Here is an 18,288-nt window from a genome sequence, read left to right on the forward strand (position 1 = left end):
AATTGGACAATGCTGGGATGGTGATTCATGGCATATTTGGATGGCAACTCCCAAACATCAGATTCATGACTGATCTTCTCATAGCTAATGGATGCATGTAAGAAGTTGTTTCTTCTCCAAAATAAATAAATAGATAGATAGGTAGATAGATAAATAAATAAAGAAAATTCTGCTCTGTGTTTTCTAGGCCTACGTTATGACTATTATTCCAATACACAATTGGAAGCTTTCAATTTGAGTGATGAATTTCTGTATAACAAAAACACAAGGAACATTGCTGTGAAATGTCACAGAGTACAAAATGATTCCTCCCTATTTTGCAGCTTACAGAAGAAATGCCTGGGCACATAGGATGCTTAGAATATTGAAAGTGTGATGCAGTAGCAGTTCTGATAAATATCCCAGTGATGTGGAAGGCCTTTAAAAAGTAGTGTGTTCTGAAACACAAATAAAGAAATATTTTTTGAAGTATGTATTATCTTTTAAGAAAGTCTTTAAAATAAATCTTCTTTCAAGTTAAATTATACAATGAGATTTTTAAAAAGTCATCCTCAGAAATACAGTGAATCATATGTACAATGGGGTATTAAGCATAATCCCTTTCTTCCGCATAAATCTTTCATACTCAGCTTTGGTGATCTGCAGGAGTTGAATTCCCAAATGGAACAATGTCTTGCAACATTGTGCTGTGTCTTGCAGCAACTGCATTATACATTTCAACATGCATATAGGGTTGGACCATTGAGGCCTCCAGTCCCTAAAGAAAGCCTCTGCCTCATTCTGCAGTGGTATAGCTTTGAGAGATGACGTCCTTAGTAGTTCCTGTTTGTGGAAATGGAGAACTAGCTGCCTCTGTTAGATAATGGTGATATAATAGGGATTTCTGGTTGACAGGGACAATTAATGTGGTCTAGAATCTGCTCCTTTCCATCTTCATGATGATTTCACCTCCTCTGTTCTGTCCCGTGACTGAAATTACATCTGTCTTGTAACACAATGCAATCATTTTTACGTACAAGACTGGACAAACAGCTTTCACGTTGTGAAGGATACTCGCAAGTGGGTTCTGTTAGTTTCTTCCAGACATATTGTTGGTCAGTATTTCAGTAGGAGTCTACTCATTTAAAATTACCCATTACCCAGTTTCTGATGAATTGGTGTCACTCCTACTCTGTGATTCATGCCATGTCACACTTATGGTGGTAGCCCTGTTTTTCCCTCCACCCACCCTGATAAAACATCCCGTTGTTTCACTGTGGGCTGTGCCTGGGACCACACACAACAGCATCCTGGGGCAGGCTTGAGGTGGAAGCCTCAAGGTCCCACCTTGTTTATTTCTGCCTGAGGCGACTGTATGATCCTCTACCAGCTCCACCATAACTGCTGCTGGTTGTGCAACACTTGCCAGCCAAGGTCAGGTGGAGCCGGGGTTAAGCCACCCCCAAGACAGAGGAACTCTGCTCGTCAGTAGCTCTTTCTCCAGTAACTGAAGCATGTCCCCGGTAAATCATTCTTCCCTTTCTTCCCATGCATTCTCCCCTTTGAGCCTTTCAATTTTTCTTCCCAGACCTCAGATTGTATTTTTTCCCTCTAACCTATATGCAAGCCTCATGAAGTCTTGTGTAGTAAATGAAAAACTTCTATAATTATGTGCTTAACTGGAACCACTAATGACAGATCTCATCATTGTTTTGTGGTATTACATTGTTTGCAAGATTTAAAATTGTTTTAATCAGAACCTTGTTTAATCATTTTTTAGAAATTAATTCCTTCATTGTGTGTAGTTTTGATTTATATACTCAAAGATAGTAAATAATGGTGACAGAAATACTTACTTTTTCAGAATTTGTATCCCAAATGATGTTATGTAGTTTAGTCATTGAAAAAAAAAATGAAGTTACTTACAGATGTTTTCTAATGCATACAGGCTTTTCTGTAGAATAGTTAACAATAATAAGTATGACTTTCTCAAGAAAAGGTTTGATGAATTCATTTAACATAGATTATTTATTTCTTTATTTATTTGTGCAGAGCTATCTGCTGAGATTTTCTTTTGCAGAAAATGAAGCTTGGAAGTCTTCTGATGGCTGGTCCAAGTTTGACAGTTGGCTGAAAATTCAAAATGCCAGAAAAATAAATAAGATGCCAGGAAGTTGGATATTGCATCATCTACTAATGTCAAGTGTCCGTATGCTTTTTTGTTTGTCAGTCTGTTTTTGCTTTGAGATTAGATACAGCTAACCTGCCAGCAAGGCTGTGATGCTCTGGAGACTGTAGCTCAGATAAGGCCGTGTGGTAGAACCTCAGCTTAATAGCTGCTTCCACAGCAAGATGGAGGGCAGTGCTTCCTGAGGCCTCCTCGCATGGCATGTTGGCTGCCTTGGAAAAGAGTACTGTGGTAACTCCATAAAGCATGAAGCAAGACTCTTCTGCTAGCACTTCAGCTGTTTTGTACAGCTGTGTAGCAGAGGCAGAACAGAGCTGCTGCTGCTACCACACTGGAGTCAAACTCTTGCTTTGGCAAAGGCCAAAGGGTACAAACATGCCTCTAGGTGCAGTCTTTATGTCCTTGTAGTTAGTAGCATGAAGGACAACTTCATTAACTCTTAAAAGATGATATTTTGGCACCTCTGCTGAAAATCTCTGTGTTAGTTCCAGTTCTATCTGGCTACTGTCACAACTACTTCATTTTCTTTACATATTAGGATAGCTGATTGGGGCTGTATTCAGCAGTGCTGGCATTTTCTTCACTGCTCAGATTTCCTGGATGCACATCATTCCCACTATATTAGAAGGTCCTTTGGTTTCATTGACTTATGCTTTCCTTTCAGCATGGAGTCTGTAGTACCCATTTTCGATTTCACTTGCAGCTTCTGAGACAGGCTTTATTGGCTTCTTCATATGTGGTAGCAGAGTGCCTAGAGCAGCTCTGACATTGCTCTTTCCTGAGAGCCCAAGAGGTTAAGGCTTTCTTCCTCTGCCTCAGAGGCTGCTTCTTACAAAGTGCTCTGTGATCCAAATTGTCATGTCTCTTCATAGTGGAAACAATCTCTGGAGAGGTGATAACACCCAGGGACTCTTTGCTATTGTATCTGCCCTAGGCAGAGTTTTTGCTAGGCAGAGTGACAGCAGAGAAGACCGACTAAAATGGGCACTGACCGTTACCTGAATATGACTCAAAACTGAACAGGATGATATATTTGGAGGGGGGGAGGTGGAGTGACAGCTGAAATAGCTAAAACAACAGGCAAGCACCAGCTCCTGCTCTTCATTACTGGAGCCTTGCCACAGTTTATAGACCAGGTATGTCCCCAGGCTGTTATGATCAAGTTGCTTAGAGGATGCCAAAGCCCTTTGCCAAGCAAAGGTGCTTTCCACTTGGTGACCTGGCCTAGAATCTTCTCACCTTTAAACTCTGGTGTCAGGAGAGCATCCCGGACCCCTCTGTCGCATCTTTTGGATAGATGGCTCATTCCCTGAATGAGAAGCTGTGTATTGAGACCATTCAGAACCTGAAACTTGTGCTTAATATGTGAAGCGCTCCTTGATGAGCAGAGCTCAGGCAGCAATCTGCCCTGGCTTCCAATAAGCTTTGAATTTAACTTGTTGATGGAATGTAACTTGTTAAGGTTAGCATGTACACAGTCTCTTGCTTTTTTGATTATGCCTTGGAAGACTTCATGTTTCTTCTCCGATGCACCACATGGCTTGAGCAACATGAGTAAAGACCTCCTATCTCTTAGCAGAACTTGCAGCTTCAATAATACAGACAGGAACTGCTGGCAAGACAAGTCTCTGTGTGCGCCAAGGCAAGATTTGGCGAGGCCAAATTAATTGGACACCAAAATAACTAATCTCCTGTGAAAGTGCCTGTCTTTATTGGCCTGTTAGGAATCACACACTAAAGAAGCTGCTGTGTCTGTGTATTTTGGAAGAAAGGTTAGGGGAGGCTAAGCAAATCACATCTATAGAGCTCCTGTCACAGAGACCTCAGCTATGGGACCTCAGTGTGTGTGACATGTCCCCTGGCTTTTGCAATGGGAAGGGAGGGTTGGGCTTGGCTTGCCAGGTCTTGCAGGTGACTCACACGTTTCACATGTCAATTCCAGTCAAGAAAGGATTTTTGGCACTTATTTTGAGGGTGTGTGTGTGTGTGTGTGTTTGTGTGTGTGTGTGTGCTGGCAGGGTGTTGTAAGGTTGATGTATTGACATCATATACAACTTGCCCCAGCGGGCAAGGAATTAGAACTGACTATATGCTCTTGAGGTGATAAAAAGAAAGACTTAACTGTTATGTCCCTCCCACCAATATCACCTCTTTACTGCCCTTCCATGGCAACATGCTCTTTGGGGGTAAATGGTGTTTTCAGAATACACATTTGGGCAAACTGGTTTTTGCAAGCTACATATAAATTCTCAAATATCTTCCATATTTGTTAGGTTGGCTCTCCTGCAACAACATTTGCTATCTCAGATGCTAGCTAGCAATGTTGACAATGTCAACATTGTCACTGTCCAATGCATGATATTTTCTAGGGAAGGTTTTATTGCTTTTTCCATCCACATTTGAAGAACAAAAATGTGCTCAGCTTCTCAGAGAGATGTAAGTTTCCTTATCTGTGGAGCAGGCATAAAATAAATCATTGTCTCCATTCCTTTAAGTTTCCTTCAATATATATTATACATGTAATCATATCACCATATTCATATTGTGGTTTTATTTAATTTCAATATTTTTCCCTCTGTTTGATGATTTCAGATGAACGACCCGTAATATTTGAAATATTAGTTTATGGAAGATAATAAGTGTAAGGAAGATATAAGTGTGTGGAAGAAAATATTGTAGCAATGTGATGTAGGGAGCACTACCTGCATTTTTATTTTTATTTTTTGGATTTTCAAATATTGGTCTTACTATGGATGCTTATTTTGCATTTGTTTATGTGGCCTAGAGAAATTGATGCTGTCCTGACATATCTAAAGGAACAACGTGCAGCTGGGTGGAGTGGCCGACACTCCGGAGGGCTGTGCTGCCATCCAGGGGGATCTGGACAAGCTGGTGAGTTGGGCAGAGAGGAACCTCATGAGTTTCTACAAGGACAAATGTAGGGTCCTGCACCTAGGGAGGAATAACCCCAGGTATCAGTACAGATTAGGGGTCGACCTGCTGGAGAGCAGCTCCACGGAGAGGGACCTGGGAGTCCTGGTTGACACCAAGTTACCCGTGAGGCAGCAGTGTGCCCTCGTGGCCAAGAAGGCCAATGGGATCCTGGCCTGCATCAGGAGGAGTGTTGCCAGCAGGTCAAGGGAGGGGATCCTGCCCCTCTGCTCAGCTCTGGTGAGGCCGCACCTGGAGTACTGTGTGCAGTTCTGGGCTCCCCAGTATAAGAGGGACGTGGAGCTTCTCAAGAGGGTGCAGAGAAGAGCAACTAAGGTGATTAAGGGACTGGAACATCTCTCGTATGAGGAGAGACTGAGTGAGTTGGGCCTGTTTTCCCTGGAGAAGAGAAGGCTGAGAGGGGATCTGATTAACATGTATAAGTTCATGAAGGGAGAATGCAGGGAAGAAGGGGACAAGCTTTTTTCATTGGTGGCCAGTGATAGGACAAGGGGAAATGGGCATAAGCTGGAGCACAGGAGGAACTTCTTTGCTGTGAGGGTGCCAGAGCCCTAGCACAGGCTGCCCAGGGAGGTTGTGGAGTCTCCTTCTCTGGAGATCTTCAAAACCCGCCTGGATGCCGCCCTGTGTCACATGCTCTAGGTGTGCCTGCTTGAGCAGGAAGGTTGGACTAGATGATCTCTAGAGGTCCCTTCCAACCTTAAATATTCTGTGATTCTGTGATTCTGTGATTCTGTGATTCTGTGAACGTGGTGCAAAGAAATTAGGGGTCATTGTTTTTTTCCTGGGGTGGTATTGCTGTACTTATCTGATGGTGACATACCCACAATTAAAGGCTGGTGCATCTCTCTATGGGTGTGTACATACTTACTGTACTTATCGCTCACCTATCCTCTGATAGTCCTCTCCAAATGTAATTCTAGGACTACTGAGCAAAACATGGACCTTCCCAATCAGTTTTAAAGAATTCAAGCTTGTATGCCACAAAGGGCATTTTACAATCTTCTAAATACAGATATTCCATCTGTATCTTAAGAAACTATCTCAAAGGGAGTTTTAATCTGGGAGGGTATTCTTCTAGGAGCTGTGTTTGTAGCAGCTTGCCAGTTAAAGCTAATGATAATGGGATCATATTGCATGAGATGTGAAAAACTTCTAATTGCACAAGTAGAGTGCTGTATTTTATATCTGAAATTCGTTTAGAAGTCAGTTAATCTTTTTCTGTTGTTGTTGTGATTTCCTAGGAGTAATCAAGGATCAAGGATACATCTGATGATGTATCCAACAGTTTTTATTTTTGCTGAAAAAAATGAGTTAATCCCCACTCTGGTAAAGTATGCCACTAACCTCTGCCTTCTTTCACTTCCGAGTTTTTGATTTCCTTCAAACTGAAGGAAACTTATACTAGTCCTTCAAGATCAAAAAATAAGCAGAAAAAAAAAAAAAAAGAGAGACTGACAGAAGGCCTAATGAAACCTCAGCAAAGAATGATGACTGGATTTTTTTAAGTCTCTTTCTTCTGTCAAAGTATTGCTAGTAAGTCAGGTGACAAAGTTTTGTAAAAATCCCATTGTTGTTTTCAGTTACTCAGGGTTTAGGCTGAGTCTTTGGCTGTGGGACTTGTTTTCTATAGATCCTAGGATTCTTGACAGTTTTTTGAGATTTCACACTGAAAGAAACATTTAGAAGTGGCAACGTGCTGGGGTCAGTAAATTAGAAAATGTGATGAGGAACAATGATTAGGAATTTACTTCTTCTTTAGTTGCATTTGATGCTTTTTTTTCATTATCATAAAGTAATTAGAACAAGCTAAGCCTATGAGGGAACTACCCTTTTCTATGAAAGTCATTCTTGAACAAAGAAAACTCTATACTGAGAATTACAAAGGTAATGTGCATTATCTTTGCACTAATGCAACATTATGTTGCACTCATGCAACATAAGCTCTGCTGCCTGTATGCAATATATTTTTGCCTAAATATCATTTAGGATCACATTTTATTACTTCAAACCCTACTCTGGCCATGTGCAGGGGAGAGAGTGCTTAGGGCTTGAAAGAACTCGTATTTACTCCCTTTCTAGCCCTGTGATGAAGGAGATTATTTCTGTCTCATTACACGGGAATGTTGTTCCTTGTCTCCTATATTCACAACTTCTGCTGTCTATGTAAATCTTGTTCATCACCAGATACGTTTACTGACTAGAAAGATAGACTTTCAGATTTAAAAGCAACTAACCAATCAAAAAAACAACCTAGATGCAGCATTTTGAAACATAAGCACAATGGATAACATTAAGGCTGGAAAGGAAAACTTCAGACTGGGATTTATGAGCTTTTGGTCATTTCAGTCTCTACAGCTATTTTCTGTGATGACTTACGACTGTCTATACAGTGATGGACAATAAGCTTTGTGCACAGATATCATATCCTATGGAATGAGATCAACCTGTGGAACAAGTTCCTTCAGAATTTTGCTTGTTCTCATGCCTATCTAAAAACATTTTTTATAACAGGTTTTATTATATCACCTGGGCAACTCCAAATTAGTTTTTGGAGATCTGGTCTGTAGGAATTTCCACTTGAATTTTTCACATCTTCATGCTTGGTTTGAGATAGAGAAAGAAATATTTTTTTCATGTAAATTGGCTCATGTTTATGTTTGATTAGCCGTAAAACAAAATACATTGAAAAAGTCTTAACTAGGTCAAATGGTATTTGTTTTCATAGGTTTACTTGAAGTAATCAGTCACCTAGAAATGAGTGGGAGTAAAGAAGATGGAACCAGACTCTTCTCAGTGGCGTTGAGTGAAAAGACAAAAGGTAATGGGCACAAAACAGAATTCAGGAAATCCCACTTAAACATAAGAATAAAGTTTTTTATTGTGAGTTTTGTCCAAAACCAGAAGACTGGAGATGCTGTAGAGTCTCTATCCATGCAGAAACTCAAAATCTGACTGGAAGTGGCCCTGAGCAGAGTGCTGCAACTGACCCGAGTGGAGTTGGACTCCACAATCTTCAGAGGTCCCATCTAACGTCAAAAACTTTATTCTTTGAAATTTGGAAATGACATTACACTTATTTCAACAATTCTTGCTAGAATTATAGATTCTTTGCCTTCATTTACAAAATGTAAATAGAAATATATAAATATCCAAATAAATAGAAACATTGTTCAAGCTTTCCAAGTACATACTTCCATAAACCATGTAAGAAGTTGCATCCATTGGTGTTTTTTGTAGTCTTTTTATTCCTTTTCAACATATTTAGCATTATTTATTCAACATATTTTAGCATTTTAAACATGTAGGCGATACTTTTCTTTATTTCCTTGCAGATTTTTGGACTTCTCTTTACATTCTAACAAACTTTCCAGACCCTTATTTCAAAAGAGACTTTTATTTATATATTATCTCTTTTCTGTTCTGTCCATAGGAGAGCTTGGTTAATATTGTCTAGCCTAGTTCAAGGAGTTGAATTATGAATAAGCTAAGGACTGGCACCATAGAATATGGCTATTTAAATTAATATCTTTACTAGGATGTTCTCTATTACAGGTAACCTTACCAGAATAGAAGCTGAAGTAAAATTATAAAGTTAATTCTGAAGTAAAAATTTATCCAGGAGAAACTCATGGCTTTGTACCTCACAAAAGACAAGATGTCAATCAAGCATCAACACAGTATCAAAGAACCAAACCTTATGGTTGTCTCATTTTAAAATAATCAGCAGTGTTAATTAATTCTGCTGTCTCTTTTTTTTTTTTTTTTTTTGTCTGGAAGCTCATTATACTTTTAATTACCGCAGTGTAAAATCTGGATATCCCTGAATTCAGTGGAGGCCCATTAACATCGCTAGGGTAAATCTGTTACAAGGGGACAATCAGGTCTCATATTTAGAGAGCAACAATCATTCACAAATATTGGAACAGCGTGTGCACTCTAACACTAAGGCTGTGATTATGCACACAGTTGCAGTAGCAGTTTGGAAATGACAAGGCTAAAATACATAAAGACAAGCATGGCCAAATCTTCTTGAACAACTTGTGATTCATGAAGTAACTGGAAATTCAGGTGTGGAGCCGAAAGAGGTGTGTGCTTACAGCACGAAGTCCAACCACCTACAGGCACATAGAGGGTGCGTGTGGTACATGAGGTTCTGGCTTCTGTATAAAAGTGCTGAAAAAAGGATTATTCAGAAAGGAACGTGGAACCAGCAAGAAATCACATTAAAAACCATTTAGCTTATAAGGTTTAATTTTAATATTATGATAAGGGGGCATGTGATTATGTACAAGAAGAACTAAGGGAAGTGAAAAGGCAGTTAGGCAAATTCAGAGAAAAATATATATTGTATATATTGCAATATATTGCATGTATTGTACATATTGTCATAATTTCTTGTTTCTTGGAAGGATTTGAAGAACTACTTTTCTAGCATTTATTTTACTACTCTTCTTTGAAGTTGCTATGAGTATCTAAACACTGTACATGGTATAAACTGTTTTTGTCTCTCTGCTTCACTTTGGAATTCTTTAGTGGACTCTTTTTTTGGTTCTTTTATCCAAAAATATTAAGTGCTGTAAATAAATAATATTGATAAATGATGACAAATGATAAATATTGAAAGTATGGGAAATGAGCTCACACACAAGGACTACATTTCAAGGCTGTTCCCTTCTCTGCGAGAAAAGGTATGGCAGCACCACCTGTGCATTTAGTGCTATATTTTAGATGTGTCTATGAGGAAGTAAGGAATTTTGATAGCTCATGTCCTTAGATAAAGCTGTTTAGGGGTTAACCTTAGGAATCCAGTATAAAGAAAACCAGAAGGAAGAATGGAAGGAAAAAAAAAAAAAAACAGTCACTTTTTGGAAGGAGGTGAGAAATGCAAGGGACTTTTTTCGATGGGTAAGATGTGCTGGGGCAGGGTAGATGCATATCTGGATTTCTGGGTTTTTGCAGAGAATGCAGATCAATCCGTGCTGGATGAACTCTGCGCTATCTCGAGCTGTGCAGGGTCAGCGCACTCCATGTCGCCAGCTCGCCCTGGCTCCCCTTGGCAGCGAGCAGGCAGTGGGGACAAATGCCAGCAGAGTGACGCAGCACGTTCTCGAGGCACACAGCAGCACTGCTCTGTCCGGAGGAATCGTGGTGCCGAGCGAGCCCTGCGCTGAGCTGCAGAGAGGCCATCCGCAAGCGGCAAAGCGCCGCTCGTGCTCGTGCCCACACGTATTGCCCCACACGGACACATCCCTCGCACAGTTTCAAGGAAACGGCACGCTTTAAAAGGAGGAACCCAAGCTGAGCGGCTCGGGGACAGGCGGGGGCAAAGGCAGCCCCGTCCTTACATAACCATTGCTTGAAGAGACGCAAGCCCCACGCTCACCCCTCGCGTTTTATGACTCGGCACTTTCCCCGGTGACTTTGCCCCTGGCAGTGCTGGGAGCAGCGGTCCCTGAACGGCTCTCCGGCCACGGTCCTGCTCGCTCACCACAGGTAGGCACGTTTCCTTGGCTTTAATGGCTGTTCTGCATGAGAGAGCACTTAACAAAACAATATATATTACTTATTACAGATTATTTGCATCTAGCGCATACGAAGCTCTCAAGTCTATCTATGTGTCTTGTAAGCCTGTGCAAACTCCATGAAATCTTTTGTCTGGAACTCTTTTCCCGAGCTATATCCTTCCGTACTTCTTATTTTAAGTTTTCCTTTAAATATTATCAGATAGCATAATGTAGAGTGTTTACAATTGCAGCCTTTAAGGACATAGTGACTGGTAAGGGCATTGCGCTTGTGTTTGCTGAGTTGTGAAGTGTAAGTTTCTGTAATATTCAATTGCTCTTTTTATTACATTTGCTGAATTTTAATCTAATTAAAAGAGAACAGTGGATTTCCTCTTCTATGGAAAAAGAAGCCAGAATTAGTTAAGCAAAATTAGACATCAACTCTTTTCTATTATATATTTAAATGTGTTTATCTTATACGTCTATCTGTTAATTAGACATCAACTCTTTTCTATTATTTATTTAAATTATATTTGTCTTATAATTTGTCTTGCCTGTTAATTCATTTTTTTCTGGCACAACAGCAACAGGTATATTTTAATTTATAGCAGAGTCTAGCTGGGTCACACACTATAGCATGGGCTAAAACACCAAATACAGGTGGAGGTGGCTTATTTAAGAAAATGTGGAAGATAAGTATAAATGTGCGAGGTTAACACAGCTTATGTATCAAATAAGATACAGTTCATCTTGAACTGATGTGGGGAGGGTGAAATCTCGCAAAGTCTGCAAGCATAACGCTGCTAACTCTGCTTGTGATAGTCTGAAATTATGAGCTGGTAAATGTAGAATATCTTGGTCTCTAGAAATCTGTGCAAATCTTCCGTTTTTAGGGTTTTATTTTCCTAGAGATGCCCCTGTAGTGCCACAAGTACTTAAGGAACATCAATCTGTTTCTTGCTCTTGTGTCTGTGATATATATTGATATATATTGATATATATTGATATATATTGAGCGGTCAAATACTCCCAGCCCCATTTCTGCACTGTGCTGTTGTCTTAGAGCTCAGAGACCTTTGTAATTGTTCCATGGATGGGTTAGGTGAAGTTTTGGATAGAGTCTCTCCATAACCTTGAGCAAGCTGAACATAGGGCACTTGGCGCATATTCACATACATTATTTGAGTCATTGTGCAGCAATATGACCTCTGTTTGCCCAGGTAGTTAATCCAAGCCTAGTGGCTGGTAACTTACAATCACTAACTTGAGACAAGCAGCTAGATAAACTTGTGTCAACATCTACTGGCACTTTTCACCTTTGTGGATAATCTGTTTACCTTGACTTTTGTAATAGTTTGTAAAAATTTAACCACACCTTATTGCCAACTTTTTCAAAAAACATTTAACTAGCTTGAAGAAGTTTTGCTCATGGTCAGTTTTCTTTCTCTTTTTTTTTCTTTCTTTCTTTTTCTTTTCTTTTTTCCCCCTTCTTATCTTGGAGTTTGAATAGTTCTTATTTGTTATTAAATAAATATGACTGCATCCTGTCTAAAACCTAAATAGCTCTAACACAAGTTTTATTTATAGAAAATCAAACCAAAGGGCTGTTTGATGGCACACTTCAGATCTATCGATAATCACTATGTTCACAATAGTACTATAATGATTAAAAAATCAATATTTTATGATACCACTGTGTTTTGATCTGTTTAAGTATGGTATGCAGCAATATTCACTGCTAATTTTTGGTTTGTTTGTTCCTTCCACACTAGTATCACCCATGGCGAATGAAGCCAAACCCTGCCCATGCAATATTGGAGACAAATTTGACTATGAAGGTTGTGGGCAGGAAGTACAAGTTGAGCACATCAAGGCGTATGTTTGCAAACCATCTGGCAAATCAGACAAAGCCGTGATCGTAATTCACGATATATTTGGATGGCAACTCCCAAACACCAGATACATGGCCGATCTGCTCACAGCTCACGGATACATGTAAGAAGTCCTACTGTTTTGAAAGTGTTGTTATAACAAGAAAATTGTCTAGCCAACAATTTCCTTTCCTAAACCACATAAATATGTACAATTTTACATTTTTTTCCTAAGGTATATCCTATTTATTGAAGCAGTATAAGGAATCTAACATTGCTTATTGTTACTACAATAAGTAGAGGGTAGGTAAGTACAGACGGAAAGAGGATAAACAGAGAAAAGTCTGATTTTCCAGCTTTAACAGGGTTATTGGAACACCTTCACCAGGTTTAAACAGTCTCCTTCCTCCTTCCTTGCTTGGCATTTATTGTTATGATAATATTTCCAGAAAAACTAAATCAAATCCTATGAAAGTGAAATGTACCAGCACATGCCAGTGAAAGAAATATAGTCAGATACATGGAAAGCATGTAAGTGAGAAGCTCATGAGATATATGTCTTTCCATGTATTTCCATACATTTTTCTGGTTAATACTTTTTAGCCCAAATGAATGTAACTTGCAAATTGCAGAATTTGGAGGGGATTTGGTAAGAAATTGCTAAATGTTTTTTAATTGCAATTAGAAAATTGTCTTCTTAATGTGTTATATTGGGGAGAACATATCTGGAAATTAACTCTTCTTATTAGATGCAGAAAAGTAATGAAGGTCTCTGTATAATACACTGATGCAGATTAAATTCTGAGTGTATTAAGCAAAATGAATTTATAGTGTAGAACATTGTGTTATTTCATGGCTTTAAAGTGTTTTAATTTTTCCTACAGAGCCATCTGCCCAGACTTTTATGTGGGACAAGAAGCTTGGAAACCTTCTAATGATTGGGCTTCTTTCAATAATTGGCTAAAAACTCGAGATTCCAGCAAAATAGACAGGTACATCAGATATTCATTGCCCACCATGTGGCCATGCTTCTCTAGTAGGAGTTTTTGCCTCAATAAAGATGCAGGATGAGGTCCAAAATTATTAGTGGGTCAAAGGCAGCAGGGTGTCTGCAAAGAAGAATTCAGTGCTGTTCATGGGTCAAGCTCATGACTGACCCACGTGAAGAGTGCACTTTGAAGAAAAGCAGAAACTTTGAACACGAATAAAAGTGACTATTATTTACAGACACAAATACCATCTGCAGAGAGCAGAAGTGAGATAAATAACTTAAAAGGAAAATAAATGGCTGAGGCTAGAAGATGCAGCAGACTCCTTCCACCCCAATTGGAGACAGCTCCTGAAGGCAGGATCCTTCCATATGGAAGAGTTAAAATGAAAAACATAGTCACAAAACACTATTTCCATAGGGTTTGTTAGTCCTGTTCCCTGTTAGATGCCAGCCAGTTCAAAATACAATACTTTGCCACTCTTCTAGCTGTCATTTTTACCATTTGACACGTGTGATAATGGCATGCTCTTGACTAGCTGTATATCTCTTAAGCTTTTATACTAGTTGGCCCATGAGAAAACTATTGACATATATGTAATTGATTGAGTTGCCATTTGTAAAATCAGGTCAGGTTGCAATAACTGTGATCTAAAGAGAATGATTTATTTATTCTCCTTCATGCGTTGTCTGTTTCACTTCTCCCCTGAAATTTCTCATTTATTTTAGAAAGGAGTGATAGCCTTGACTTACAAAACTATAGTCCAATTTTGATATTGTAATAGTTTAGGATATGATAAAATTAAAAAATTGGGTAGAAATTGTAGAAGATGCCTTGAAATGTAATTAGTTATACTTTATTTTCAGATTTCCAGGAAATACTGTTAGACTTAACTAACTTTCATTTACCTGTCTTAGAGAAATTGATGTCGTCTTGAAGTACCTACAGGAACAATGTGGTGCCAAGAGGATTGGGGTCATTGGTTTTTGCTGGGGTGGAGCAGCAGTACATCATGTGATGCTGAAAAATCCTCATATAAAGACTGGGGTGTCCAACTATGGTAAGTGGAAGTTGTCTGTAATGGGATATGGATGCAGCAGGAAATTTTTCTCTAGGAGTGTTCTGTAGCAAAATTCTGCTTTTGACATTATAAAAAAATGATTTCATTATACAGAATCTTTAAGCAGCTTTACTTCTTGCACATATCTCATCATAAGCAGAAAGAGAAATGTATTCACATGATATGGCCAGGACCACCGCACAGCACAGAGTACAAGAAACACCAAGTGCCAGGGCATCCTTGTGTCTCAGGTTCCTTTTGATAGCTGATTGTTGACCGAACAGTTCCCAGATAAATATTTTATTTCTTTTAGGAGCTTTCAGCTGTTATGGGGTGGATCTTTCTATCTGAATCTTGTTCACATTCGCTTCCATAAATCTTAAGGCAGTTTGCCACTTGTTATCTGTTTTTCCTTGTTTGGGTCATGTCTTTCTTCGATGGCAACCTTTTCGCCATCTGTTTGCACAGGGTCTTCTCCCGATGGGTAGGTCATGGCCACTGTGGGCTTGTCAGCTTGCAGGTCTTCTGATCATGACATAAATAACATGTTCTTCAGTTTTACTCCTGGAAACAGTATCTGTTATTACTAATACAAGCCATTTTTTTTTCCTTTTTTTATTCTTTTTTCTTTTCATTTTTTTAACTCTGTGTTAAACCTTCTCGTATTACTCATACATTTCCATTCATATTACCTTTATATTTGTGTTATGAATCTCTGCAATTCTGTATAACCCAGAACAATTTAGATTCATCTGAGGTGTACAGAAGCTGAAGATATTTTCCTAGAAAGCTTATGGGAACCATTTTGCTGCACTGATTGGTTGAGCATGAATGAATTAATCAATGCTATTTGCTAATTTTTGACTTTTCTGTGGTAATAATACAACCAGTGAGTGACTAGGGTGTCAGTTCTCAGTATTTTACTTTGTTTAAATCCAAATATATTTGAATATTCAAAATTACAAAAGCAGTTTATTCTGACTTTGCATCAGTATAAAATACCTGTACACTGAAACTCTAGCCATGTATCTGACATGATGATTATTCATAATCCTTTTAAGAACAGACATGCCAGGTGAGAGGCTACATGGTGTCTAGAGTCAAGCTTTCACAGTATCCTCTCCCGGATGGTGGTTATAAGCAGCTGGCCAAAAAAAAATTGTAAGAATGGAGCAAACATACAAAGTTTCTTACCTGAACCTTTGAGACAGAGCTGATACTTTTATCTGTAATGCCATCACAAAATATGGGAAATTCACATGACAAAATAAACTTTTAAGTGAATCATGTTTAATCCCTCTACAAACTGATATTTTAATCAGGTCTAACAAAGAGAAATGCCATTTATTTGGATTGTATTGCTTTATTAGTGATTTTAAAAAACAGCATGGATCATCTTATGTCTCTATTTTTGCATAGGAGTGATCAGATTTTTTGAGAATGGATACAATTTACTTCATCCCACTTTCTTCATTTTTGCTGAAAAAGATGAGCACATCCCGCTGGAGCAGGCAAGTTTCTTGTTAGAGCTAATTTTTGTCGTTGTTTTGCATGCTCATTTCATAACTTGGTATTTAATTAAGAGAAACTAGAAAACTGATTTGCTCTTTCCTTCCTCTTTCTCTAACTTAAAATGTGCATGTTCATAGGAGAAAAGGGATAAGCATCCATAATGGGAGTCAAAGGAAGACCTATGCCAAGCTTAGGATAGGATCCTCTCTTTGTGAGAGGATATGTGACTATGGATATGTGACTATGGATATCCATGTGGATATGTGACATATGGATAAGTGACTATCCATATCTTTCACCACTGCCCTGTAGATTTTTATTAAAGTAAATATGGGAATCTTGGGGAGCACAGGTAGAGAAGAAATAGAGAAAGCTGATTATCTACAAAGGAGATCAAAAAGGGAAGTATGCTCTTGTTGACTGTTTCCTTTGCTTTTCCTGCTAAAGACTGCAGTAGCTTTGAACTGAAGGTTTGTATCAATGCCTGTCCTCTGTCAAATCAATTTTAAATGGAATCACTTAATCAAAGAAAGCCAGAATGGTTGAGTTTGGAAGGGAGTCCTATAGATCATCTAGTCCAACTCCCTGAAGCAAAATCTTGCCCTTTTTTTTTCTTGAAGCCAGGCTGTGCTAATTTGAACAGTGATTACTACATGTGATCTTGCTTGTGATAATAAGCAGGAAGAATTTTATATCTTTACAGGTATTATTGCACTGACATATATATATAATATATATTTGGTTATTTTGTACAATCAGATAATATTATTTTACTGTTGAGAAAAAAAATGTCTCAAAAAAAGAAAAAAAAAAAAGAGTGTGGTAGCAAACACATTGGGAACATACTGTGTCTTCCAGGACATGCTGAGAACTGTAAAAAAATAACACATTAATTCAGTATAAGCAATGATGGAACACTCTGTGTTACAGGTTACCCAACTGGAGCAGAACCTTAAAGAAAACTGTAAAGTTCATTATGAGGTTAAAATTTATCCTGGTCAGACTCATGGCTTTATACATCGCAGGAGAGAAGATATCAATCCTCAGGATAAACCTTATATTGAGGAAGGAAGAAAGGATATGATCAACTGGCTGAATAAATATATTTAGCGTCAATAAAATGCCTATAAGAAAAACAATTTAATTTTAGGAACTCAGCAAATGATAGACTATTGCTTAATATATTTTTTAAATAATGAAAAATCAATTGTAAAAGATTTTTTTCTGAAATAACACTGCTTATGTGTACTTATTTTCTAAATAGATGCCTAAGCATTTTCAAATGTCAAAAGCCATAATTATAAAGATTTTAAAATTTTTCCATGTGTATCTTAAAAATACTAAAATCTGATGTGGGATATCCTTCTAATCTGAAATTTCACTTTTTTCATTCATGTCAATGGTTAAGGATTAGAAGACTATTGGAACTCTACATGCACTCTTGAGAAATACACTTGCAAAAGCTGCTTTTACAGTTGTTGGGATGTGGGATTTCCAGCTCTGATGTAAACATAGCTGTGCCTGGAGGGTGTTGAGATGCACATGTTCCAGGAAATCAGGCACTGTCTGTGAGAAATAAACACACTGTCTATGAGAAGTAAACATGAACAGCATTGAATCTGAGTTGTTGTGTTCTAATCAACTGTGACCTACTAGTCCTGGTCAGCCTGCAATATGGTGTGTAGCTCCTGCCAACAAAGCTGAACAGACACTAAAGAAACTCTAGAAAGGTTTCATTAAAACCTCTGTGATATAAGAATCACAGAATCACAGAGTCACAGAATCACAGAATCAGAGAATATTCAAGGTTGGAAGGGACCTCTAGGGATCATCTCGTCCAACCTTCCTGCTCAAGCAGGCACACCTAGAGCATGTGGCACAGGGTGGGTTTGGAAGGTCTCCAGAGAAGGAGACCCCACAACCTCCCTGGGCAGCCTGTGCCAGGGCTCTGTCACCCTCACAGTAAAGAAGTTCCTCCTCACCTGGAGATGGAACTTCTGTGTTTCAGCTTATGGCCATTACCCCTCGTCCTATCGCTGGCCACCAATGAAAACAGTTTGTCCCCTTCTTCCCTGCATTCTCCCTTCATGAACTTATACATATTAATCAGATCCCCTCTCAGCCTTCTCTTCCCCAGAGAAAACAGGCCCAGCTCACTCAATCTCTCCTCATACGAGAGATGTTCCATTCCCTTAATCATCTTAGTTGTTCTTCTCTGGACCCTCTCGAG

The 18,288-nt window shown here is 38.8% G+C and overlaps 1 protein-coding gene across 1 annotated transcript; it reads left to right on the forward strand.

Annotated features, from left to right (window-relative positions):
• Positions 1–10,334: 10,334 nt before the first annotated feature.
• CMBL (carboxymethylenebutenolidase homolog) lies at positions 10,335–17,242 on the forward strand. Its single transcript, XM_026048560.1, has 6 exons — positions 10,335–10,615; positions 12,399–12,621; positions 13,382–13,489; positions 14,404–14,546; positions 15,966–16,057; positions 16,989–17,242. The coding sequence occupies exons 2-6, from the start codon at positions 12,407–12,409 to the stop codon at positions 17,166–17,168; spliced, it is 738 nt and encodes a 245-aa protein (XP_025904345.1). The 5' UTR covers positions 10,335–10,615; positions 12,399–12,406; the 3' UTR covers positions 17,169–17,242.
• Positions 17,243–18,288: the final 1,046 nt, after the last annotated feature.

This window comes from Nothoprocta perdicaria, unplaced genomic scaffold (assembly GCF_003342845.1).
Source record: "Nothoprocta perdicaria isolate Ctin4 unplaced genomic scaffold, notPer1 scaffold_55, whole genome shotgun sequence".
NCBI lineage: Eukaryota > Metazoa > Chordata > Aves > Tinamiformes > Tinamidae > Nothoprocta > Nothoprocta perdicaria.

Bases quoted from the DNA above. Each gene is read 5' to 3' on its own strand.
- CMBL (XM_026048560.1), top strand. From the start codon at position 12,407: ATGGCGAATGAAGCCAAACCCTGCCCATGCAATATTGGAGACAAATTT. The intron at 12,622-13,381 runs GTAAGAAGTCCT...TTTTTCCTACAG, and splicing joins CTCACAGCTCACGGATACAT to AGCCATCTGCCCAGACTTTT. The intron at 16,058-16,988 runs GCAAGTTTCTTG...TCTGTGTTACAG, and splicing joins AGCACATCCCGCTGGAGCAG to GTTACCCAACTGGAGCAGAA.